Here is a 26,887-nt window from a genome sequence, read left to right on the forward strand (position 1 = left end):
GGGCCTGATCAGAGCCTGGAGGTACTAGGTGGGTCCCCTCACAGCTCCGTAGGCAAGCACCATGGTGGTAGGTGGGTAACTGGAAGCCAGTGGATACAGTGGAGTAGCGGGGTGTGAGAGTGGGAAGGTTGAACACCAGAGGCTAGGCGTTCTGGATGAGTTGTGGGTTTAATGGCACAGGCAGGGAGCCCAGCCAACAGCGAGTTGCAGTAATCCAGACGGGAGATGACAAGTGCCTGGATTAGGACCTGTGCCACTTCCTGTGTGAGGCAGGGTACACTCTGGGATGTTGTGAGCATGAACCTACAGGAACGGGCCACCGCCTTGATGGTAGTTGGGACAGGGTGTTGTCCAGGATCACGCCAAGGTTCTTAGCGCTCTAGGACACAATGGAGTTGTCAACCGTGATACGAGATCATGGTACGGGCAGTCCTTGGGAGGAAGAGCAGCTCCGTCAGTAGTTCAGGTGAGGTGGTGATCCGTCATCCACACTGATATGTCTGCCAGACATGCAGGATGGTCGCCACCTGGTCATCAGAAGGGGGAAAGGTGAAGATTAATTGGTATCGTCTGTAGCAATGATAGGAGAGACCATGTGAGGTATGACAGAGCCAAGTGACTTGGTGTATAGCGAGAATAGGAGGGCCTAGAACAGAGGGGGGACACCAGTGGTGAGAGCGCATGGTAGACAGTTGGTAGCCACCTGGTAGGAGCGACCTGTCAGGTAGGACAGTCCAAGCGTGGCCACGCCGGAGATACTCGGAGTAGGTGGAGGGAGGATCTGATGGTTCACAGTATCGAAGGCAATTGATAGGTCTAGAAGGATGAGAGCAGAGAGAGTTAGCTTTAGCGGTGCGGAGCGCCTCCGTGATACAGAGAAGAGCAGTCTCAGTTGAATGACTAGTCTTGAAACCTGACTGATTTGGATCAAGAAGGTCATTCTGAGAGAGATAGCGGGAGAGCTGACCAAGGACGGCACGTTCAAGAGTTTTGGAGAGTGGGAAAGAAGGATACTGGTCTGTAGTTGTTGACATCGGAGGGATCGAGTGTAGGTTTTTTCAGAAGTGGGTGCAACTCTCGCTCTACGGAAGGGACGTAGCCAGCGGTCAGGGATAAGTTGATGAGCGAGGTGAGGTAGGGAGAAGGTCTCCGGAAATGGTCTGGAGAAGAGAGGAGGGATAGGGTCAAGCGGGCAGGTTGTTGGGCGGTGGGTAAGTAGGAGATTTCATCTGGAGAGGTGGGAGATACAGTCAGAGCACAGGGTAGGGCACTGTGAGCAGAACAGTTGGTAGGTTTGACTTAGCAAACGAGGATCGGATGGTCGACCTTCTTTTCAAAATGGTTAGGTCATCTGCAGAGAGGGAGGTGGGGAGGGGGAGGAGGATTCAGGAGGGAGGAGAAGGTGGCAAAGAGCTTCCTAGGGTTAGAGGCAGATGCTTGGAATTTAGAGTGGTAGAAAGTGGCTTTAGCAGCAGAGACAGAGGAGGAAAATGTAGAGAGGAGGGAGTGAAAGGATGCCAGGTAGGGAGGCGGTTTTCCTCCATTTCCGTAGGCTAGCCCTGTTCTGTGAGCTCGCAATGAGGTCAAGCCACGGAGCGGGAGGGAGGACAGTTGCCTGGAAGATAGGGGATATAGAGAGTCAAAGGATGCAGAAAGGGAGGAGAGGAGGGTTGGGAGGCAGAATTTATAGGTGGGTTTGATGGGTAGGTGGGTATACAGTAGGTAGGTGGGTATACAGTAGGTAGGTGGGTAAGTAGGTATACATTTGGTAGGTGGGTAAGTAGGTAAACAGTTGATAGGTGGGTAGGTGGGTAAGTAGGTAAACAGTTGGAAGGTGGGTAGGTATACAGTAGGTAGGTGGGTAAGTAGGTATACAGTAGGTAGGTGGGTATACAGTAGGTAGGTGGGTATACAGTAGGTAGGTGGTTAAGTAGGTATACATTTGGTAGGTGGGTATACAGTTGGTAGGTGGGTAAGTAGGTAAACAGTTGATAGGTGGGTAGGTGGGTAAGTAGGTAAACAGTTGGAAGATGGGTAGATATACAGTAGGTAGGTGGGTAAGTAGGTATACAGTAGTTAGGTGGGTAGGTATACAGTAGGTAGGTAGGTAAGTAGGTATACAGTAGGTAGGTGGGTAGGTATACAGTAGGTAGGTGGGTAGGTGGTTCTACAGTAGGTAGGTGGGTTTACAGTTGATAGGTGGGTAGGTGGGTATACAGTAGGTAGGTGGGTAGGTGGGTATACAGTAGGTAGGTGGGTAGGTGGGTATACAGTAGGTAGGTGGGTAGGTATACAGTAGGTAGGTGGGTAGGTGGGTATACAGTAGGTGGGTGGGTAGGTGGGTATACAGTAGGTAGGTGGGTAATTAGGTATACAGTTGGTGGGTGGGTAGGTGGGTATGTAGTAGGTAGGTGGGTAAACAGTAGGTAGGTGGGTATTCAGTAGGTAGGTGGGTAGGTGGGTATTCAGTAGGTAGGTGGGTAGGTGGGTATACAGTAGGTAGGTGGATAAGTAAGTATACAGTTGGTAGGTGGGTATTCAGTAGGTAGGTGGGTAGGTGGGTATACAGTAGGTAGGTGGGTAAGTAGGTATACAGTTGGTAGGTGTGTAGGTGGGTATACAGTAGGTAGGTGGGTAGGTGGGTATACAGTAGGTAGGTGGGTAAGTAGGTATACAGTTGGTAGGTGGGTAAGTAGGTATACAGTTGGTAGGTGGGTAAGTAGGTATACAGTAGGTAGTTGGGTAGGTGGGTATACAGTTGGTAGGTGAGTAGTAGGTATACAGTAGGTAGGTGGGTAGAAGGGTATACAGTAGGTAGGTGGGTAAGTAGGTAAACAGTTGGTAGGTGGGTAGGTGGGTATACAGTAGGTAGGTGGGTAGGTGGGTATACAGTAGGTAGGTGGGTAAGTAGGTATACAGTTGGTAGGTGGGTATACAGTAGGTAGGTGTGTAAGTAGGTATACAGTTGGTAGGTGGGTAAGTAGGTATACAGTAGGTGGGTGGGTATACAGTAGGTAGGTGGGTAAGTATGTATACAATTGGTAGGTGGGTATACAGTAGGTAGGTGGGTAGGTGGATATACAGTAGGTAGGTGGGTAAGTAGTTATACAGTTGGTAGGTGGGTATACAGTAGGTAGGTGGGTAAGTAGGTATACAGTTGGTAGGTGGGTATACAGTAGGTAGGTGGGTAAGTAGGTATACAGTAGGTAGGTGGGTATACAGTAGGTAGGTGGGTAAGTAGGTATACAGTTGGTAGGTGGGTATACAGTAGGTAGGTGGGTAGGTGGGTATACAGTAGGTAGGTGGGTAAGTAGGTATACAGTTGGTAGGTGGGTAAATAGGTATACAGTTGGTAGGTAGGTATACAGTTGATAGGTGGGTAGGTGGGTATACAGTTGATAGGTGGGTAGGTGGGTATACAGTAGGTAGGTGGGTATACAGTAGGTAGGTGGGTAAGTAGGTATACAGTTGGTAGGTGGGTATACAGTAGGTAGGTAGGTGGGTATACAGTAGGTAGGTGGGTAAGTAGGTATACATTTGGTAGGTGGGTAAGTAGGTAAACAGTTGATAGGTGGGTAGGTGGGTAAGTAGGTAAACAGTTGGAAGGTGGGTAAGTAGGTATACAGTAGGTAGGTGGTTACAGTAGGTAGGTGGGTATACAGTAGGTAGGTGGGTAAGTAGGTATACATTTGGTAGGTGGGTATACAGTTGGTAGGTGGGTAAGTAGGTAAACAGTTGATAGGTGGGTAGGTGGGTAAGTAGGTAAACAGTTGGAAGATGGGTAGATATACAGTAGGTAGGTGGGTAAGTAGGTATACAGTAGGTAGGTGGGTAGGTATACAGTAGGTAGGTAGGTAAGTAGGTATACAGTAGGTAGGTGGGTAGGTATACAGTAGGTAGGTGGGTAGGTGGTTCTACAGTAGGTAGGTGGGTTTACAGTTGATAGGTGGGTAGGTGGGTATACAGTAGGTAGGTGGGTAGGTGGGTATACAGTAGGTAGGTGGGTAGGTGGGTATACAGTAGGTAGGTGGGTAGGTATACAGTAGGTAGGTGGGTAGGTGGGTATACAGTAGGTAGGTGGGTATACAGTAGGTAGGTGGGTAAGTAGGTATACAGTTGGTGGGTGGGTAGGTTGGTATGTAGTAGGTAGGTGGGTAAACAGTAGGTAGGTGGGTATTCAGTAGGTAGGTGGGTAGGTGGGTATTCAGTAGGTAGGTGGGTAGGTGGGTATACAGTAGGTAGGTGGATAAGTAAGTATACAGTTGGTAGGTGGGTATTCAGTAGGTAGGTGGGTAGGTGGGTATACAGTAGGTAGGTGGGTAAGTAGGTATACAGTTGGTAGGTGGGTATACAGTTGATAGGTGGGTAGGTGGGTATAGAGTAGGTAGGTGGGTATTCAGTAGGTAGGTGGGTAGGTGGGTATACAGTAGGTAGGTGGGTAAGTAGGTATACAGTTGGTAGGTGAGTATATAGTTGATAGGTGGGTAGGTGGGTATACAGTTGATAGGTGGGTAGGTGGGTATACAGTAGGTAGGTGGGTAGATGGGTATACAGTAGGTAGGCGGGTATACCGTAGGTAGGTGGCTATACAGTAGGTAGGTAGGTATACAGTAGTTAGGTGGGTATACCGTAGGTAGGTGGCTATACAGTAGGTAGGTAGGTATACAGTAGGTAGGTGGGTGTAGCTGAGAAGAAGATTTGAGGAGGTTAAAAGCGATTTAGCCTTTCAGGGAATCCACGCGTAGGTAATTGGATACATGAAAGATACGACTCTAACAGAATTAAAATAAACAAAGCATAAAATTAGAGATGTCTCCATGGCCAGACTGTCTGCGTGCGAGTGTGAGTGTGTGTGTGTGTGTGTGTGTGTGTGTGTGTGTGTGTGTGTGTGTGTGTGTGTGTGTGTGTGTGTGTGTGTGTGTGTGTGTGTGTGTGTGTGTGTGTGTGTGTGTGTGTGTGTGTGTGTGTGTGTGTGTGTGTGTGTGTGTGTGTGTGCTCTCCCTGTTAACACTCGGTGGAATGAGTAAACAGGTGTGAAGGAATACAGTGATTCATTTAAAAAAGGGACAAACTGTGGTGCCTAAAAGAGGTTCAGCATTGTGTGATGTGACAGGAGACAGAGAGGCAGGTGGGGAGGAAGGCAGAAGGAGAAAGAGAGAGTGAGTGAGTGAGTGTGTGTGTGTCTGTGTGTGTGTGTCTGTGTGTGTGTGTGCATGCGCGCTTATGTGCACGTGTGTGTGTATGTGTTCATGCATGCATGTGCGTGTGTGTATGTATCTGTCAGAGAGAGACAGGGACAGGCCCATGGGCAGTGGTGGAGAGGTGGGGTGAGGTGAGGGTGGTGGAGGGTTAGCCAGGGACGTGCAGGGGAAGCTGGGTCATTAACACTCTGGCAGTCAGTCTGGGTAAAGACTGGAGACTGCCCATCTCTTATCACTGCTTATTTGCAGACAATCTCATAGGACCACAAAAAACTGTCTATCTCCCCTTTCTCTCATCAGTCTCTCTTTTTGTATCCCTCTCTCTCCCTCGGTCACCCCCTCACTCCTCCTTCTCCTCTCCTCTTTTCTCCGGGGCCATTTTGTGGGATACTAGCTGTTTTTTGTCTCAGTCTGACTCGTTGTTGTGATGATTTCTCTAAATTGCCTGGGCTCAAGTCACTGTAATTCAACCTCTAAACGGTGGCTAGGGATTTGAACACAGACAACTATCCACTTATCAGCTTATATGAGCAAACTGGGAGTCAAGTTTTTTTTTTACGTTATGGGGTTTTCTGAGGGCAGTGGTTTGAGATGAGATCTACTCCCTGTACACACAGGCCTAACACAGACAAAGTGAGTGTTCAGAACCATTACAATGTGGCTGGAATTGAGAAATACATTTTGGTTTCCAATCTCTCAAGACTTAAATAAGACCACTGCATCAGTCTAAAGTACAGGTCAACAGGGTCAGCAAGACAATCCCACTAATGTACTTGAAGCATCAAGTGAACTGAGTTACTCCAGAGATAGAGATGGTCTAGTGTCTACCCTAATAATGGGAGTTGTTGTCTGTGAGAAGGCTAGCCGATGCCTTTCACGTAAACAGATTTTCACTAAAAGCAGTTTCTCTCAAAATTAGAGATTTATTTTTGATAAATACAAAATAGGCTAGAAAATGTCAGAGTTGAAATAGCTAAAAGGTTCAAACAAGGATTAAAGATTGACACCTAAAACAAACAGGTCTTTCCTTGCTCACCTCCCACTCAAACTGGGAGTCTCCAATAAACATTTCAACATCTGCAGCTCATTAGCTTAGTTAGTGGGAGGAGCCTACAATGAACAATTAACCAACCTGTGCTGACATACAAACATTCCTCACACACATTCAATTAAAGACAATCAACTGGTTCAGGTGACATGGTGGAAAAGCTTTTACTACTATGGCAAGATGAAATGGTCATAGAAAACAGGGCCCTATACAGGGCATTCGGAAAGTATTCAGACCCCTTCCCTTTATCCACATTTTGTTACGTTACAGCCGTATTCTAAAATGGTTTAAATAAAAATGTTCCTCATCAATCTACACACAATACCCCATAATGACAAAGTCAAAAAACAGGTTTTTAGAAATGTTAGCAAATGTATTACAAATAAAAAACTGAGATACCTTATTTACATAAGAAATCAGACCCTTTGCTATGAGACTCGAAATTGAGATCAGGTGCATCCTGTTTCCATTGATCATTCTTGAGATGTTTCTACGACTTGATTGGAGTCCACCTGTGTAATATTCAATTGATTGGACATTATTTGGAAAGGCACACACCTGTCTATATAAGGTCCCACAGTTGACAGTGCATGTCAGAGGAAAAACCAAGCCACGAGGTCAGAGGAATTGTCCGTAGAGCTCCTGGACAGGATTTTGTTGAGGCACAGATCTGGGGAAGGGTGCCAAAACATTTCTGCAGCATTCAACCTCCCCAAGAACAGAGTGGCCTCCATCATTCTTAAATAGAAGAATTTTGGAACCACCAAGACTCTTCCTGAAGCTGGCCGCCCAGCCAAACTGAGCAATCGGAGGAGAAGGGACTTAGTCAGGGAGGTTACCAAGAACCTGATGGCCACTCTGACAGAGTTAATCTGTGGAGATGGGAGAACCTTCCAGAAGGACAACTATCTCTGCAGCACTCCACCAATCAGGCCTTTATGGTAGAGTGGCCAGACGGAAGCCACTCCTCAGTAAAAGGCACATGACAGCCTGATTGGAGTTTGTCAAAAGGCACCTAAAGGACTCTCGGACCATGAGAAACAAGGTTCTCTGGTCTGAAGAAACCAAGATTTAACTATTTGGCCTGAATGTCAAGCATCATGTCTGAAGGAAACCAGGCACTGCTCATCACCTGGCCAATACCATCCCTACAGTGAAGCATGGTGGTGGCAGCATCATGCTAAGGGGATGTTTTTCAGTGGCAGGGACTGGGAAACTAGTCAGTATTGAGACAAGGATGAACGGAGAAAAGTACAGAGATCTAATGACAACCTGCTCCAGACCGCTCAGGACCTTAGCCTGGGGGAGAACGATCACCTTCCAACATGACAAATACCCTCAACACACAGCCAAGATAATGCAGGAGTGGCTTTGGGGTAATCTCTGGATGTCCTTGAGTGGCCCAGCCAGAGCCCGGACTTGAACCCAGTCAAACGTCTCTGAAGGGACCTGAAAATAGCTGTGCAGCGATGCTCCCTATCCAGCCTGACAGAGATTGAGAGGATCTGCAGAGAAGAATGGGACAAACTCCCCAAATATAGGTGTGCCAAGCTTGTAGCATCATAACCAAGAATACTCGAGGCTGTAATCGCTGCCAAAGGTGCTTCAACAAAGTACTAAGTAAATAGTCTGTATACTTATGTAAATGTGATATTTTAGTTTTTTATTTGTAATACATTCGCCACCAAAAAATGCAACCTGTTTTCGCTTAGTCATTAGTTTTCGCTGAGTCATTAGCTTACATTTGTATACAATCATGTGTTTCTCTATTATGTGTGAAAATACTTGGGAAACAAATTTCTTAAATTCAAACCACTTGGAGCTGATTTCTTGGTGTTTTTACAGTCTTATGTCCAAATCCCAAAAATATTGATTTATTTGCTCAGAAAGCTTGGGGGGCCAGATAAAACCACCTGCGGGCCACCAGTTGGGGAACACTGATCTAAGGTTTACAGTATGGGTTTCTTCACCGTAAACATCAAGTCGTCTCTTGATACTACTCTGCATTGCTGCCTCCCAGTGGTAACTATAACAGCTGTAATCAAAAAGAGTTAATTTACATGATACCCTGTACTTACACGTGATAGTGTGTGGTCAGGGAGAAAAAGACTGAAGGAAGCCTCAGCATTAATCACAAACTGACCTTTAGAGCCCTTATCCCCCTAGGCAGTTTTAGGAATGTGTAACCTAGTCTGTTACCGGGCAGGGTGGAGCTATTACCATATTGTGTATACCTATCCAAGCCTTTAACATGTGCCTAAGGGAAGCTGCTAGCTGGCTCTATCCCGGAGTGTGCTGCCTACACAGCTGCATGCTACACAAGCCTATAACTCACGCTGATCCTGAGCAACATTTGGAGTTGAATGGGAAATATACAGTGTACTACATCGTATAGAACGATCATTAACACATCTTCTCCCAATATCCCCATTCTCCCATTTGGGAGTATGAGTTGTGTAAGCCTGCTACTAGTGTGTCTGTGATTCCACCTGGGGACACTTTGATTCCATTGGTTAGACATTATTTCCATATGCTCTCACTTTAAATGGCTGGCTAATCCACGGTCACCGCTAGCAGCACTCTGAGGATTATCTGTGTTGTTTTCTCACAGAGAAGAGAGATGGTGCTAATCTCCTCAGAGAGAGGGAGAGTGAGGAAGAGAGATAATGGGACATAGGATAGAAAGGAAAAGAGGGAAAGGGGGAATAGAGGGAGGGAGGGGGAGGGAGGGAGGGAGGGGGAGGGAGGGAGGGAGGGAGGGAGGGAGGGAGGGAGGGAGGGAGGGAGGGAGGGAGGAGGGAGGGAGGGAGGGAGGGAGGGCTAATGAGTAGAAGAGGGAGAGAGAGTTAAAGAAATACAGTTGAAGTCAACTACTCCACACATTTCTTGTTAACAAACTATAGTTTTGGCAAGTCAGTTAGGACATCTACTTTGTGCATGACACAAGTCATTTTTCCAACAATTGTTTAGAGTCAGATTATTCACTGTATCACAATTCCAGTGCGTCAGACGTTTACATATACTAAGTTGACTGTGCCTTTAAACAGCTTATAAAATTCCATAAAATTATGTCATGGCTTTAGAAGCTTCTGATAGGCTAATTGACATCATTTGAGTCAATTGGAGGTGTACCTGTGAATGTATGTCAAGGCCTACCTCCAAACTCAGTGCCTCTTTGCTTGACAACATGGGAAAATCAAAAGATATCAAAAGATAATTGTAGACCTCCACAAATCTGGTTCATCCTTGGGAGCAATTTCCAAACGCCTGAAGGTACCATGTTCATCTGTACAAACAATAGTACACAAGTATAAACACCATGGGACCACGCAGCCGTCATACCACTCAGGAAGGAGACATTCTGGTGACCTAGAGATGAACATACTTTGGTGTGAAAAGTGCAAATCAATCCCAGAACAACAGAAAAGGACCTTGTGAAGATGCTGGAGGAAAGTATCAATATCCACAGTAAAACGAGTCCAATATCGACATAACCTGAAAGGCTGCTCAGCAAGGTAGAAGCCATAAAAAAGACAGACTACACTTTGAAACTGCACATGGGGACAAACCTTGAAGCATGGGGGTGGCAACATCATGTTGTGGGGGTGCTATGCTGCAGGAGGGACTGGTGCACTTCACAAAATAGATGAGATCATAAGGTAATTATTTGGATATATTGAAGCAACATCTCAAGACATCAGTCAGGAAGTTAAAGCTTGGTTGCAAATGGGTCTTCCAAATGGATAATGACCCAAGGCATACTTCCAAAGTTGTGCTAAAATGGCTAAAGGACAACAAGGTCAAGGTATTGGAGTGACCATCACAGAGCACTGACCTCAATCCTATAGAAAATTTGTGGACAGAACTGAAAAAGCGTGTGCGAGCAAGGATGCCTACAAACCTGACTCAGTTACACCAGCTCTGTCAGAAGGAATGGGCCAAAATTCATCCAACTTATTGTGGGAAACTTGTGGAAGGCTACCCAAAATGTTTGACCCTAGTTACATTTACATTTACATTTAAGTCATTTAGCAGACGCTCTTATCCAGAGCGACTTACAAATTGGTGCATTCACCTTATGACATCCAGTGGAACGGTCACTTTACAATAGTGCATCTAAATCTTAAAGGGGGGGGAGAAGGATTACTTATCCTATCCTAGGTATTCCTTAAAGAGGTGGGGTTTCAGGTGTCTCCGGAAGGTGGTGATTGACTCCGCTGTCCTGGCGTCGTGAGGGAGTTTGTTCCACCATTGGGGGCCAGAGCAGCAAACAGTTTTGACTGGGCTGAGCGGGAACTGTACTTCTTCAGTGGTTGGGAGGCGAGCAGGCCAGAGGTGGATGAACGCAGTGCCCTTGTTTGGGTGTAGGGCCTGATCAGAGCCTGGAGGTACTGAGGTGCCGTTCCCCTCACAGCTCCGTAGGCAAGCACCATGGTCTTGTAGCGGATGTGAGCTTCAACTGGAAGCCAGTGGAGAGAGTGGAGGAGCGGGGTGACGTGAGAGAACTTGGGAAGGTTGAACACCAGACGGGCTGCGGCGTTCTGGATGAGTTGTAGGGGTTTAATGGCACAGGCAGGGAGCCCAGCCAGCAGCGAGTTGCAGTAATCCAGACGGGAGATGACAAGTGCCTGGATTAGGACCTGCGTCGCTTCCTGTGTGAGGCAGGGTCGTACTCTGCGGATGTTGTAGAGCATGAACCTACAGGAACGGGCCACCGCCTTGATGTTAGTTGAGAACGACAGGGTGTTGTCCAGGATCACGCCAAGGTTCTTAGCGCCTCTGGGAGGAGGACACAATGGAGTTGTCAACCGTGATGGCGAGATCATGGAACGGGCAGTCCTTCCCCGGGAGGAAGAGCAGCTCCGTCTTGCCGAGGTTCAGCTTGAGGTGGTGATCCGTCATCCACACTGATATGTCTGCCAGACATGCAGAGATGCGATTCGCCGCCTGGTCATCAGAAGGGGGAAAGGAGAAGATTAATTGTGTGTCGTCTGCATAGCAATGATAGGAGAGACCATGTGAGGTTATGACAGAGCCAAGTGACTTGGTGTATAGCGAGAATAGGAGAGGGCCTAGAACAGAGCCCTGGGGGACACCAGTGGTGAGAGCGCGTGGTGAGGAGATTCTCGCCACGCCACCTGGTAGGAGCGCCTGTCAGGTAGGACGCAATCCAAGCGTGGGCCGCGCCGGAGATGCCGGAGATACCCAACTAGTTAAACCATTTAAAGGTAATGCTACCAAATACTAATTGAGTGTATGTAAACTTCTGATCCACTGAGAATGTGATGAAAGATATAAAAACTGAAATAAATCATTCTCTCTACTATTATTCTGACATTTCACATTCTTAAAATAAAGTGGTGATCCTAACTGACCTAAAACAGGGAATTTTTACTAGGATTAAATGTCAGGAATTATGAAAAACTGAGTTTAAATGTATTTGGCTAAGGTGTACGTAAACTTCAGACTTCAACTGTATATAAAAAACAATGGGATGTGTAAACCTAGAGGGCAGAGGGAGAGAGAAGAGAAAGAGAGATGGAGGAAAGACACAAACCGCACGAGTGACAGAATCGACGTAGAGAGAGAACAAAGTGGTGGAGAGATTTAGGAGATACTCTGTTCCAACAGTACTGCAGCTGCATGTCTGTCTGCAAAATTGCTCAGAGCTAAGTCTGTCATCTTAAATTAGTAGTCAGACGAAGACATTATTTTGATATAAAATGTAGATAATCGAGTAGGACCTCACAAAGGCTAGGTTAGCAGGATAGAAAAGGCTCTTATACAACATCATGCAGTTGAAGAGATCATTTTTCACTTGCAGGGTGAACATATACAATGGCTGCAAAGGAGTCCGATTTAGATCATTTAAAAGCTTCACTGATCGGGGTGGACATGAACACACACACCCACACACATGCGCATGAACCATATTTGATGCATGATGAGTTAATTATGACCATTTGACTACTGTACCATACTGTTTAGTTAATTAATTTCATACTTAGACTGAAGCAAAAGGCAATTGTTACAGATAAATAATTTGAATTTCAAAAAAAGAGTGAGTGTAGCGCAAGACAAGAGACGGTTGTACTGAGAGATGGAGAGAGAGAGCAGCAGAGAGACAGAGAGAGAGACCAGCAGAAAGACAGAGAGAGAGACCAGCAGAGAGAGAGAGAGAGAGCAGCAGAGAGACAGAGAGAGAGCAGCAGAGAGACAGAGAGAGAGCGAAAGATCAGCAGAGAGAGAGAGAGACAGAGAGAGAGAGAGAGCAGCAGAGAAAGATGGAGAGAGAGAGCAGCAGAGAAAGACGGAGAGAGCAGCAGAGAGATGGAGAGAGAGCAGCAGAGAAAGATGGATAGAGAGAGCAGCAGAGAAAGACGGAGAGAGCAGCGGAGAGACAGAGAGAGAGAGCAGCAGAGAGAGATGGAGAGAAAGAGCAGCAGAGAAAGACGGAGAGAGAGAGCAGCAGAGAAAGATGGAGAGAGAGAGCAGCAGAGAAAGAGAGAGAGAGCAGCGGAGAGACAGAGAGAGAGCAGCAGCAGAGAGAGATGGAGAGAGAGAGCAGCAGATAGAGATGGAGAGAGAGAGCAGCAGAGAAAGATGGAGAGAGAGAGCAGCAGAGAGAGATGGAGAGAGAGAGCAGCAGAGAAAGACGGAGAGAGAGAGCAGCAGAGAAAGACGGAGAGAGCAGCAGAGAGATGGAGAGAGAGAGCAGCAGAGAAAGATGTAGAGAGAGAGCAGCAGAGAGAGATGGAGAGAGAGAGCAGCAGAGAAAGATGGAGAGAGAGAGCAGCAGAGAGACAGAGAGAGAGAGCAGCAGAGAGAGAGAGAGCAGCAGAGAAAGATGGAGAGAGAGAGCAGCAGAGAAAGATGTAGAGAGCAGCGGAGAGACAGAGAGAGAGCAGCAGAGAGAGATGGAGAGAGAGAGCAGCAGAGAAAGATGGGGAGAGCAGCAGAGAGATGGAGAGAGAGAACAGCAGAGAAAGATGGAGAGAGCAGCGGAGAGACAGAGAGAGAGCAGCAGAGGAAGTGAGAAAGAAAAAGGGAGGTGGTGATAAGTGCTTTCTGTAAGCGTGAGAGAGGGAGAGAGATGAGTGTTTATTATGGGTGTCAGAGATGGACCTCTGAACACTAGGTGGGGAGTGGAGAGGTTGGTCGAGTGCCTGGGAGAGGGAGGGAGGGAGGGAGGGAGGGAGGGAGGAGAGAGAGAGAGAGAGAGAGAGAGAGAGAGAGAGAGAGAGAGAGAGAGAGAGAGAGAGAGAGAGAGAGAGAGAAGGGTAGTGGGTGATGGAGTACTGACTAGAGGAAGGGAAGGGGTGATGAGTGTGTGCTCACAGTATAAGTGACATCTCTCCTCCTCAGACAGATTGTCTCTCTTTCCCCCTAATGGGATTCTGTTATAGACCTCCTCCCCCCCTCTCTCCCTCTCCCTTCCTGCCTCCCTCTTTCTCTCTCTGACATTTCCTTTTTTCCCTACATAGAAATGTTCCGTTATTGCCTATATTTCAATATCTGTGCCCTTCAATTGCCCTTTTCCCACTACATATTTTTTTTGCAGTCTATCCCCTGTTACGATTACAGACTTATTCTAAGAGTATACAGTTCTTTACAACTGTGAAAAAATGAAAAAGTGTGTGTGTGGGGGGGGGGGGGGGGGGGGGGGTCAGAAATAGGATAAAAATATCAATATTTTCCTCCATGAGGGACCTTCAATGTTAGTTTTTGCTTTGAATATTGCTCATACCTAACCAGTCTATTTATCCCCACTTCAGCCTGCATCTTTCTGCCAATCATACTGCCTTCATCCAATATTCGGCTCAGGAAGCCCATGTCATGTAGAAAAACCTCAGAAAGCTGTTTGGAACCAGACCCAGCCGTGTTGCTCTCCAGTATGCAATCAAGGCAGGGCTTTGCTCTCGCTAGCAATCATCTGTCCTGATTTGATCAGAGACAGACTCATTCCTTCAGACTAGAAGAACCCTGCTGTGGAGAGAAACCACAACCAGGAGACAGGCAGACAGACACCAGACAAACAGAGAGAGAGAGAGCGAGAGAGAGAGAGAGAGAGAGAGAGAGAGAGAGAGAGAGAGAGAGAGAGAGAGAGAGAGAGAGAGAGAGAGAGAGAGAGAGAGAGAGAGAGAGCCTTGCAGACAGATGTAGAGCCTTGCAGACAGATGGAGAGCCTTGCAGACAGATGGAGAGCCTTGCAGACAGATGGAGAGCCTTATAGACAGATGGAGAGCCAGGCAGACAGATAGATAGAGAGCCTTGCAGACAGATGGAGAGCCTTGCAGACAGATGGAGAGCCTTATAGACAGATGGAGAGCCTTGCAGACAGATGGAGAGCCTTATAGACAGATGGAGAGCCAAGCAGACAGATAGATAGAGAGCCAGGCAGACAGATGGAGAGCCTTGCAGACAGATGGAGAGCCTTGCAGACAGATGGAGAGCCTTATAGACAGATGGAGAGCCAGGCAGACAGATAGATAGAGAGCCTTGCAGACAGATGGAGAGCCTTGCAGACAGATGGAAAGCCTTGCAGACAGATGGAGAGCCTTGCAGACAGATGGAGAGCCTTGCAGACAGATGGAGAGCCTTATAGACAGATGGAGAGCCAGGCAGACAGATAGATAGAGAGCCTTGCAGACAGATGGAGAGCCTTATAGACAGATGGAGAGCCAAGCAGACAGATAGATAGAGAGCCAGGCAGACAGATGGAGAGCCTTATACACAGATGGAGCGCCAGGCAGACAGATAGATAGAGAGCCTTGCAGACAGATGGAGAGCCTTATAGACAGATGGAGAGCCAGGCATACAGATAGATAGAGAGCCTTGCAGACAGATGGAGAGCCTTGCAGACAGATGGAGAGCCTTATAGACAGATGGAGAGCCAAGCAGACAGATAGATAGAGAGCCAGGCAGACAGATGGAGAGCCTTGCAGACAGATGGAGAGCCTTGCAGACAGATGGAGAGCCTTATAGACAGACGGAGAGCCTTGCAGACAGATGGAGAGCCTTGCGGACAGATGGAGAGCCTTGCAGACAGATGGAAAGCCTTGCAGACAGATGGAGAGCCTTGCAGACAGATGGAGAGCCTTGCAGACAGATGGAGAGCCTTGCAAACAGATGGAGAGCCTTATAGACAGATGGAGAGCCTTGCAGACAGGTGGAGAGCCTTATAGACAGATGGAGAGCCAAGCAGACAGATAGATAGAGAGCCAGGCAGACAGATCGACCGACAGATAGACCGACAGACAGGCAGACACACACCTCAGCTAGCACTTATAGCGTTCATGACTTCTCAGTAGACGCCAGACTCAGACCAGACTGAAAAACAGCTTCTATCTCAAGGCCATCAGACTGTTAAATAGCCACCACTAACATTGAGTGGCTGCTGCCAACACACTGTCATTGACACTGACCCAAATCCAGCCATTTTAATAATGGGAATTGATGGAAATGATGTAAATATATCACTAGCCACTTTAAACAATGCTACCTTATATAATGTTACTTACCCTACATTATTCATCTCATATGCATATGTATATACTGTACTCTACAACAGACTGCATCCTTATGTAACACATGTATCACTAGCCACTTTAACTATGCCACTTTGTTTACTTTGTCTACACACTCATCTCATATGTATATACTGTACTCGATACCATCTACTGTATGCTGCTCTGTACCATCACTCATTCATATATCCTTATGTACATGTTCCTTATCCCCTTACACTGTGTATAAGACAGTAGTTTTGGAATTGTTAGTTAGATTACTTGTTGTTATCACTGCAGCTACACTCGCATTAACATCTGCTAACCATGTGTATGTGACAAATAAAATTTGATTTGATTTGATTTGATTTTGAGCTATAGCATGAAATCCGCACAGCTTCCTGCTGACTACGTACTGTATCGTGAATGTAATAGTTAACCAGATCAACAGATCAATGTTTATGTTTCTACCACTGAATTAAATAGAACCTCGCGAAATGTTCACTGTTAAGGTGAGCTTATTGCATTTGTATGGAAATGCATATGTTTCTACGCCCTACCCACGACCACACACGAGAACGTGAATACATGAGCTACCGGTGTTGTAAAGAGTAAGCATGATACAATACCACTTGGTAATGTTCCCCATGTTCCCCAGCATATAGACACCTACTGTAACACCTCTCTCTCTCTCCCTGCAGGCTGTAGACTATGAGAGTCGTAGCTCCTACTCCTTCTCCGTGGAGGTGTTGAACCCTATGGTGGATTCTCGGTTCCTGCGGCGTGGGCCCTTTAAGGACCGCGCCTCCATCAGGGTGGCTGTGCTGGACGCTGACGAGCCGCCTCGTTTCTCCCGGACACACTACCGGATGGACGTGTCCGAGAACTGCCCTCCCGCATGCACTGTGGGAAGGGTTAGTGCTGTGGACCCTGATACTGGACTCACCAACAACATCAGGTGCAGGACTGGATCCTAAACTCTCTCTCTCTCTCTCACACACACACACACACACACACACACACACACACACACACACACACACACACACACACACACACACACACACACACACACACACACACACACACACACACACACACACACACACACACACACACACACACACACACACACACACACACACACACACACACACACACACACACACACACACACACACACACACACACACTAATGAAGGATCAAGGCAAAATTATCATTATATGTTCTCTTAAGAAAAAATGATCTAGTGAGTGCTGGCCCTGTTTTCACACAGCTATACAAAGGAGGAAAAGGGCAATGTGTGGTGGAACGGTAGTTACAACGTTCATTGAGATATTTAGATAAATCAGCTCTACTTCAAGTGAGCTCATATCGACTACGATAATCTGTGATATTAATTCCCTGGCCATTTATATCCTCTCATGCTTATCTTTCTCTCTCCCCCTCTCCCCCTCTCTATCTTGGTCTCTCCCCATCTCCTCTGTCCCTCTCTTTCTCTCCCTCTCCCCCGCCGCCTCTTCTTACCCTATCCCTCCCCCACCCTCCTCTTTCTCTCCCTCCTCCCGTTCTCCATCTTTCCCAGATTCTCTATTGATCCCCAGTCAGACCAGGAGGCTCTGTTTCGTATCACTGCAGACAGCGGCCTCATCACCGCGGTAATGGAGCTGGACCGTGAGCGCGAGCAGTGGCACAACATCACCGTCATCGCCATGCAGAGAGGTCAGAGGGCACTATGTCATAATTTAGAGCTAGGCGTTTTGACCTTACCAGGAATAACTCTGCAGTAGTTATAGCATGACTCGGGCCTAGGATTTCAAAATTCCTGGAACTTTCAATAAATTGCCATTTTTTTCTGAAATCCCGGTTAAAAGATTCCCAGAAAGACGGAATCAGGAAGGAAGAAGCAGAAAATCCGTTATCCTTCAACCAGGATTTCTGGAAAACCGGGACATTTATTGAAAGTTCCAGGAATTTTGCAACACTACTCAGGCCCTTCGTTTTTCATGATCAGGACAATCTCCTGACCCCAGTCATTGCACATTTACTCTCCGCCAAAGCATGAAAAGCTGCAGAGAGTTGAAGTACAATACACTCCACAAAGCAGCTTTACTTTATGTCTTGATGGCTTCTATATGTTCCACAGGACCAGCAGTAGTAGCACTGCTTTAACCATGCTGACAGTAGTAACGCTGCTTTAACCATGCTGACAGTAGTAGCACTGCTTTAACCATGCTGACAGTAGTAGCACTGCTTTAACCATGCTGACAGTAGTAGCACTGCTTTAACCATGCTGACAGTAGTAGCACTGCTTTAACCATGCTGACAGTAGTAGCACTGCTTTAACCATGCTGACAGTAGTAACGCTGCTTTAACCATGCTGACAGTAGTAACGCTGCTTTAACCATGCTGACAGTAGTAACGCTGCTTTAACCATGCTGACAGTAGTAGCACTGCTTTAACCATGCTGACAGTAGTAGTGCTGCTTTAACCATGCTGACAGTAGTAACGCTGCTTTAACCATGCTGACAGTAGTAACGCTGCTTTAACCATGCTGACAGTAGTAACACTGCTTTAACCATGCTGACAGTAGTAACGCTGCTTTAACCATGCTGACAGTAGTAGCACTGCTTTAACCATGCTGACAGTAGTAATGCTGCTTTAACCATGCTGACAGTAGTAACACTGCTTTAACCATGCTGACAGTAGTAGCACTGCTTTAACCATGCTGACAGTAGTAGCACTGCTTTAACCATGCTGACAGTAGTAGCACTGCTTTAACCATGCTGACAGTAGTAACGCTGCTTTAACCATGCTGACAGTAGTAACGCTGCTTGAACCATGCTGACAGTAGTAACGCTGCTTTAACCATGCTGACAGTAGTAGCACTGCTTTTACCATGCTGACAGTAGTAGCACTGCTTTAACCATGCTAACAGTAGTAGCACTGCTTTCACCATGCTGACAGTAGTAGCACTGCTTTAACCATGCTGACAGTAGTAGCACCGCTTTAACCATGCTGACAGTAGTAACGTTGCTTTAACCATGCTGACAGTAGTAGCGCTGCTTTAACCATGCTAACAGTAGTAACGCTGCTTTAACTATGCTGACAGCAGTAGCACTGCTTTAACCATGCTGACAGTAGTAGCACCGCTTTAACCATGCTGACAGTAGTAGCACTGCTTTAACCATGCTGACAGTAGTAGCACTGCTTTAACCATGCTGACAGTAGTAGCACTGCTTTAAACATGCTGACAGTAGTAGCACTGCTTTAACCATGCTAACAGTAGTAACACTGCTTTAACCATGCTGACAGTAGTAACGCTGCATTAACCATGCTGACAGTAGTAGCACTGCTTTAACCATGCTGACAGTAGTAGTGCTGCTTTAACCATGCTGACAGTAGTAACGCTGCTTTAACCATGCTGACAGTAGTAACACTGCTTTAACCATGCTGACAGTAGTAACGCTGCTTTCACCATGCTGACAGTAGTAGTACTGCTTTAACCATGCTGACAGTAGTAACGCTGCTTTAACCATGCTGACAGTAGTAACACTGCTTTAACCATGCTGACAGTAGTGGCACTGCTTTAACCATGCTGACAGTAGTAACGCTGCTTTGACCATGCTGACAGTAGTAACTCTGCTTTAACCATGCTGACAGTAGTGGCGCTGCTTTAAACATGCTGACAGTAGTAGCACTGCTTTAACCATGCTGACAGTAGTGGCACTGCTTTAACCATGCTGACAGTAGTAACGCTGCTTTGACCATGCTGACAGTAGTAACGCTGCTTTAACCATGCTGACAGTAGTGGCGCTGCTTTAAACATGCTGACAGTAGTAGCACTGCTTTAACCATGCTGACAGTAGTGGCACTGCTTTAACCATGCTGACAGTAGTAGCACCGCTTTAACCATGCTGACAGTAGTAAGGCTGCTTTAACCATGCTGACAGTAGTAGCACTGCTTTAACCATGCTGACAGTAGTAGCACTGCTTTAACCATGCTAACAGTAGTAACACTGCTTTAACCATGCTGACAGTAGTAACGCTGCATTAACCATGCTGACAGTAGTAGCACTGCTTTAACCATGCTGACAGTAGTAGTGCTGCTTTAACCATGCTGACAGTAGTAACGCTGCTTTAACCATGCTGACAGTAGTAACACTGCTTTAACCATGCTGACAGTAGTAACGCTGCTTTCACCATGCTGACAGTAGTAGTACTGCTTTAACCATGCTGACAGTAGTAACGCTGCTTTAACCATGCTGACAGTAGTAACACTGCTTTAACCATGCTGACAGTAGTGGCACTGCTTTAACCATGCTGACAGTAGTAACGCTGCTTTGACCATGCTGACAGTAGTAACTCTGCTTTAACCATGCTGACAGTAGTGGTGCTGCTTTAAACATGCTGACAGTAGTAGCACTGCTTTAACCATGCTGACAGTAGTGGCACTGCTTTAACCATGCTGACAGTAGTAACGCTGCTTTGACCATGCTGACAGTAGTAACGCTGCTTTAACCATGCTGACAGTAGTGGCGCTGCTTTAAACATGCTGACAGTAGTAGCACTGCTTTAACCATGCTGACAGTAGTGGCACTGCTTTAACCATGCTGACAGTAGTAGCACCGCTTTAACCATGCTGACAGTAGTAAGGCTGCTTTAACCATGCTGACAGTAGTAACGCTGCTTTAACCATGCTGACAGTAGAAACGCTGCTTTAACCATGCTGACAGTAGTGGCGCTGCTTTAACCATGCTGACAGTAGTAGCACTGCTTTAACCATGCTGACAGTAGTAGCACTGCTTTAACCATGCTGACAGTAGTAGCACCGCTTTAACCATGCTGACAGTAGTAAGGCTGCTTTAACCATGCTGACAGTAGTAACGCTGCTTTAACCATGCTGACAGTAGTAACGCTGCTTTAACCATTCTGACAGTAGTAACACTGCTTTAACCATGCTGACAGTAGTAGCACTGCTTTAACCATGCTGACAGCAGTATGACTGCTTTAACCATGCTGACAGTAGTAGCACTGCTTTAACCATGCTGACAGTAGTAGCACTGCTTTAACCATGCTGACAGTAGTAGCACTGCTTTAACCATGCTGACAGTAGTAGCACTGCTTTAACCATGCTGACAGTAGTAGCACTGCTTTAACCATGCTAACAATAGTAGCACTGCTTTAACCATGCTGACAGTAGTAACGCTGCTTTAACCATGCTGACAGTAGTAACCATGCTTTAACCATGCTGACAGTAGTAACGATGCTTTAACCATGCTGACAGTAGTAACGCTGCTTTAACCATGCTGACAGTAGTACCACTGCTTTAACCATGCTGACAGTAGTAACGCTGCTTTAACCATGCTGACAGTAGTAGCACTGCTTTAACCATGCTGACAGTAGTAGCACTGCTTTAACCATGCTGACAGTAGTAACGCTGCTTTAACCATGCTGACAGTAGTAACACTGCTTTAACCATGCTGACAGTAGTAGCTCTGCTTTAACCATGCTGACAGTAGTAACGCTGCTTTAACCATGCTGACAGTAGTAACGCTGCTTTAACCATGCTGACAGTAGTAGCACTGCTTTAACCATGCTAACAGTAGTAACGCTGCTTTAACTATGCTGACAGCAGTAGCAGTGCTTTAACTATGCTAACAGTAGTAACGCTGATTTAACCATGCTAACAGTAGTAACACTGCGTTAACCATGCTGACAGTAGTAACGCTGCTTTAACCATGCTGACAGTAGTAACGCTGCTTTAACCATGCTGACAGTAGTAGCACTGCTTTAACCATGCTGACAGTAGTAGCGCTGCTTTAACCATGCTGACAGTAGTAGCACTGCTTTAACCATGCTGACAGTAGTAACACTGCTTTAACCATGCTGACAGTAGTAACGCTGCTTTAACCATGCTGACAGTAGTAGCACTGCTTTAACCATGCTGACAGTATTAACGCTGCTTTAACCATGCTGACAGTAGTAACGCTGCTTTAACCATGCTGACAGTAGTAGCACTGCTTTAACCATGCCTACAGTAGTAACGCTGCTTTAACCATGCTGACAGTAGTAGCACTGCTGTTTTAACCATGCTGACAGTAGTAGCACTGCTTTAACCATGCTGACAGTAGTAACGCTGCTTTAACCATGCTGACAGTAGTAACGCTGCTTTAACCATGCTGACAGTAGTAGCACTGCTTTAACCATGCTAACAGTAGTCACACTGCTTTAACCATGCTGACAGTAGTAACGCTGCTTTAACCATTCTGACAGTAGTAACACTGCTTTAACCATGCTGACAGTAGTAGCACTGCTTTAACCATGCTGACAGTAGTAGCACTGCTTTAACCATGCTGACAGCAGTATGACTGCTTTAACCATGCTGACAGTAGTAAGCACTGCTTTAACCATGCTGACAGTAGTAGCACTGCTTTAACCATGCTGACAGTAGTAGCACTGCTTTAACCATGCTGACATTAGTAGCACTGCTTTAACCATGCTGACAGTAGTAGCACTGCTTTAACCATGCTAACAATAGTAGCACTGCTTTAACCATGCTGACAGTAGTAACGCTGCTTTAACCATGCTGACAGTAGTAACGATGCTTTAACCATGCTGACAGTAGTAACGCTGCTTTAACTATGCTGACAGTAGTAACGCTGTTTTAACCATGCTGACAGTAGTAGCACTGCTTTAACAATGCCGACAGTAGTAACGCTGCTTTAACCATGCTGACAGTAGTAGCGCTGCTTTAACCATGCTGACAGTAGTAACACTGCTTTAACCATGCTGACAGTAGTAGCTCTGCTTTAACCATGCTGACAGTAGTAGCACTGCTTTAACAATGCTGACAGTAGTAGCACTGCTTTAACCATGCTGACAGTAGTATCACTGCTTTAACCATGCTGACAGTAGTAGCACTGCTTTAACCATGCTGACAGTAGTAACGCTGCTTTAACCATGCTGACAGTAGTAGCACTGCTTTAACCATGCTAACAGTAGTAACGCTGCTTTAACTATGCTGACAGTAGTAGCACTGCTTTAACCATGCTAACAGTAGTAGCACTGCTTTAACCATGCTGACAGTAGTAGCACTGCTTTAACCATGCTGACAGCAGTATGACTGCTTTAACCATGCTGACAGTGGTAACGCTGCTTTAACCATGCTAACAGTAGTAGCACTGCTTTAACCATGCTGACAGTAGTAGCACTGCTTTAACCATGCTGACAGCAGTATGACTGCTTTAACCATGCTGACAGTGGTAACGCTGCTTTAACCATGCTGACAGCAGTAACGCTGCTTTAACCATGCTGACAGTAGTAGCACTGCTTTAACCATGCTGACAGTAGTAACGCTGCTTTAACCATGCTGACAGTAGTAGCACTGCTTTAACCATGCTGACAGCAGTATGACTGCTTTAACCATGCTGACAGTGGTAACGCTGCTTTAACCATGCTAACAGTAGTAGCACTGCTTTAACCATGCTGACAGTAGTAGCACTGCTTTAACCATGCTGACAGCAGTATGACTGCTTTAACCATGCTGACAGTGGTAACGCTGCTTTAACCATGCTGACAGCAGTAACGCTGCTTTAACCATGCTGACAGTAGTAGCACTGCTTTAACCATGCTGACAGTAGTAACGCTGCTTTAACCATGCTGACAGTAGTAACGCTGCTTTAACCATGCTGACAGTAGTAACACTGCTTTAACCATACTGACGGTAGTAGCGCTGCTTTAACCATGCTGACAGTAGTAGCACTGCTTTAACCATGCTGACAGTAGTAACGCTGCTTTAACCATGCTGACAGTAGTAGCACTGCTTTAACCATGCTAACAGTAGTAACGCTGCTTTAACTATGCTGACAGTAGTAGCACTGCTTTAACTATGCTAACAGTAGTAGCACTGCTTTAACCATGCTGACAGTAGTAGCGCTGCTTTAACCATGCTGACAGTAGTAGCACTGCTTTAACCATGCTGACAGTAGTAACACTGCTTTAACCATGCTGACAGTAGTAGCACTGCTTTAACCATGCTGACAGTAGTAGCACTGCTTTAACCATGCCAACAGTAGTAACGCTGCTTTAACCATGCTGACAGTAGTAACGCTGCTTTAACCATGCTGACAGTAGTAACGCTGTTTTAACCATGCTGACAGTAGTAGCACTGCTTTAACAATGCCGACAGTAGTAACGCTGCTTTAACCATGCTGACAGTAGTAACGCTGCTTTAACCATGCTGACAGTAGTAACACTGCTTTAACCATGCTGACAGTAGTAGCTCTGCTTTAACCATGCTGACAGTAGTAGCACTGCTTTAACAATGCTGACAGTAGTAGCACTGCTTTAACCATGCTGACAGTAGTATCACTGCTTTAACCATGCTGACAGTAGTAGCACTGCTTTAACCATGCTGACAGTAGTAACGCTGCTTTAACCATGCTGACAGTAGTAGCACTGCTTTAACCATGCTAACAGTAGTAACGCTGCTTTAACTATGCTGACAGTAGTAGCACTGCTTTAACTATGCTAACAGTAGTAGCACTGCTTTAACCATGCTGACAGTAGTAGCGCTGCTTTAACCATGCTGACAGTAGTAGCACTGCTTTAACCATGCTGACAGTAGTAACGCTGCTTTAACCATGCTAACAGTAGTAGCACTGCTTTAACCATGCTGACAGTAGTAGCACTGCTTTAACCATGCTGACAGCAGTATGACTGCTTTAACCATGCTGACAGTGGTAACGCTGCTTTAACCATGCTGACAGCAGTAACGCTGCTTTAACCATGCTGACAGTAGTAGCACTGCTTTAACCATGCTGACAGTAGTAACGCTGCTTTAACCATGCTGACAGTAGTAACGCTGCTTTAACCATGCTGACAGTAGTAACACTGCTTTAACCATACTGACGGTAGTAGCGCTGCTTTAACCATGCTGACAGTAGTAGCACTGCTTTAACCATGCTGACAGTAGTAACGCTGCTTTAACCATGCTGACAGTAGTAGCACTGCTTTAACCATGCTAACAGTAGTAACGCTGCTTTAACTATGCTGACAGTAGTAGCACTGCTTTAACTATGCTAACAGTAGTAGCACTGCTTTAACCATGCTGACAGTAGTAGCGCTGCTTTAACCATGCTGACAGTAGTAGCACTGCTTTAACCATGCTGACAGTAGTAACGCTGCTTTAACCATGCTAACAGTAGTAGCACTGCTTTAACCATGCTGACAGTAGTAACACTGCTTTAACCATGCTGACAGTAGTAGCACTGCTTTAACCATGCTGACAGCAGTATGACTGCTTTAACCATGCTGACAGTGGTAACGCTGCTTTAACCATGCTGACAGCAGTAACGCTGCTTTAACCATGCTGACAGTAGTAGCACTGCTTTAACCATGCTGACAGTAGTAACGCTGCTTTAACCATGCTGACAGTAGTAACGCTGCTTTAACCATGGTGACAGTAGTAACACTGCTTTAACCATACTGACGGTAGTAGCGCTGCTTTAACCATGCTGACATTAGTAACGCTGCTTTAACCATGCTGACAGTAGTAGCTCTGCTTTAACCATGCTGACAGTAGTAACGCTGCTTTAACCATGCTGACAGTAGTAACGCTGCTTTAACCATGCTGACAGCAGTATCTCTGCTTTAACCATGCTGACAGTAGTAGCACTGCTTTAACCATGCTGACAGTAGTAGCACTGCTTTAACCATGCTGACAGTAGTAGCACTGCTTTAGCCATGCTGACAGTAGTAGCACTGCTTTAACCATGCTGACAGTATTAACGCTAGTTTAACCATGCTGACAGTAGTAACGCTGCTTTAACCATGCTGACAGTAGTAATGCTGCTTTAACCATGCTGACAATAGTAGCACTGCTTTAACCATGCCTACAGTAGTAACGCTGCTTTAACCATGCTGACAGTAGTAACGCTGTTTTAACCATGCTGACAGTAGTAGCACTGCTTTAACCATGCTGACAGTAGTAACGCTGCTTTAACCATGCTGACAGTAGTAACGCTGCTTTAACCATGCTGACAGTAGTAGCACTGCTTTAACCATGCTGACAGTAGTAGCACTGCTTTAACCATGCTGACAGTAGTAGCACTGCTTTAACCATGCTGACAGTAGTAGCACTGCTTTAACCATGCTGACAGTAGTAGCACTGCTTTAACCATGCTGACAGTAGTAACGCTGCTTTAACCATGCTGACAGCAGTATCGCACTGCTTTAACCATGCTGACAGTAGTAGCACTGCTTTAACCATGCCTGCTTTAACAGTAGTAACACTGCTTTAACCATGCTGACAGTAGTAACGCTGTTTTAACCATGCTGACAGTAGTAGCACTGCTTTAACCATGCTGACAGTAGTAACGCTGCTTTAACCATGCTGACAGTAGTAGTAAACGACTGCACTGCTTTAACCATGCTGACAGTAGTAGCACTGCTTTAACCATGCTAACAGTAGTCACACTGCTTTAACCATGCTGACAGTAGTAACACTGCTTTAACCATGCTGACAGTAGTAACACTGCTTTAACCATGCTGACAGTAGTAGCACTGCTTTAACCATGCTGACAGTAGTAGCACTGCTTTAACCATGCTGACAGTAGTATGACTGCTTTAACCATGCTGACAGTAGTAGCACTGCTTTAACCATGCTGACAGTAGTAGCACTGCTTTAACCATGCTGACAGTAGTAACACTGCTTTAACCATGCTGACAGTAGTAACGCTGCTTTAACCATGCTGACAGTAGTAACGCTGCTTTAACCATGCTGACAGTAGTAACGCTGCTTTAACCATGCTGACAGTAGTAGCACTGCTTTAACCATGCTAACAGTAGTAACGCTGCTTTAACTATGCTGACAGTAGTAGCACTGCTTTAACTATGCTAACAGTAGTCACACTGCTTTAACCATGCTGACAGTAGTAACGCTGCTTTAACCATGCTGACAGTAGTAACACTGCTTTAACCATGCTGACAGTAGTAGCTCTGCTTTAACCATGCTGACAGTAGTAGCACTGCTTTAACAATGCTGACAGTAGTAGCACTGCTTTAACCATGCTGACAGTAGTATCACTGCTTTAACCATGCTGACAGTAGTAGCACTGCTTTAACCATG

At 46.1% G+C, this 26,887-nt stretch overlaps 1 protein-coding gene across 1 annotated transcript in view; it reads left to right on the top strand.

Moving 5' to 3' along the window:
* Positions 1–26,887, top strand: part of LOC124009420 — a 161,421-nt gene that overhangs the window by 95,620 nt on the left and 38,914 nt on the right. The window contains exons 6-7 of the mRNA XM_046321237.1: positions 16,457–16,713; positions 17,342–17,478. Coding sequence (XP_046177193.1) covers positions 16,457–16,713; positions 17,342–17,478 — 394 coding nt within the window. The remainder of the gene's footprint in view (positions 1–16,456; positions 16,714–17,341; positions 17,479–26,887) is intronic.

This window comes from Oncorhynchus gorbuscha, linkage group LG22 (genome assembly GCF_021184085.1).
Source record: "Oncorhynchus gorbuscha isolate QuinsamMale2020 ecotype Even-year linkage group LG22, OgorEven_v1.0, whole genome shotgun sequence".
Lineage (NCBI taxonomy): Eukaryota > Metazoa > Chordata > Actinopteri > Salmoniformes > Salmonidae > Oncorhynchus > Oncorhynchus gorbuscha.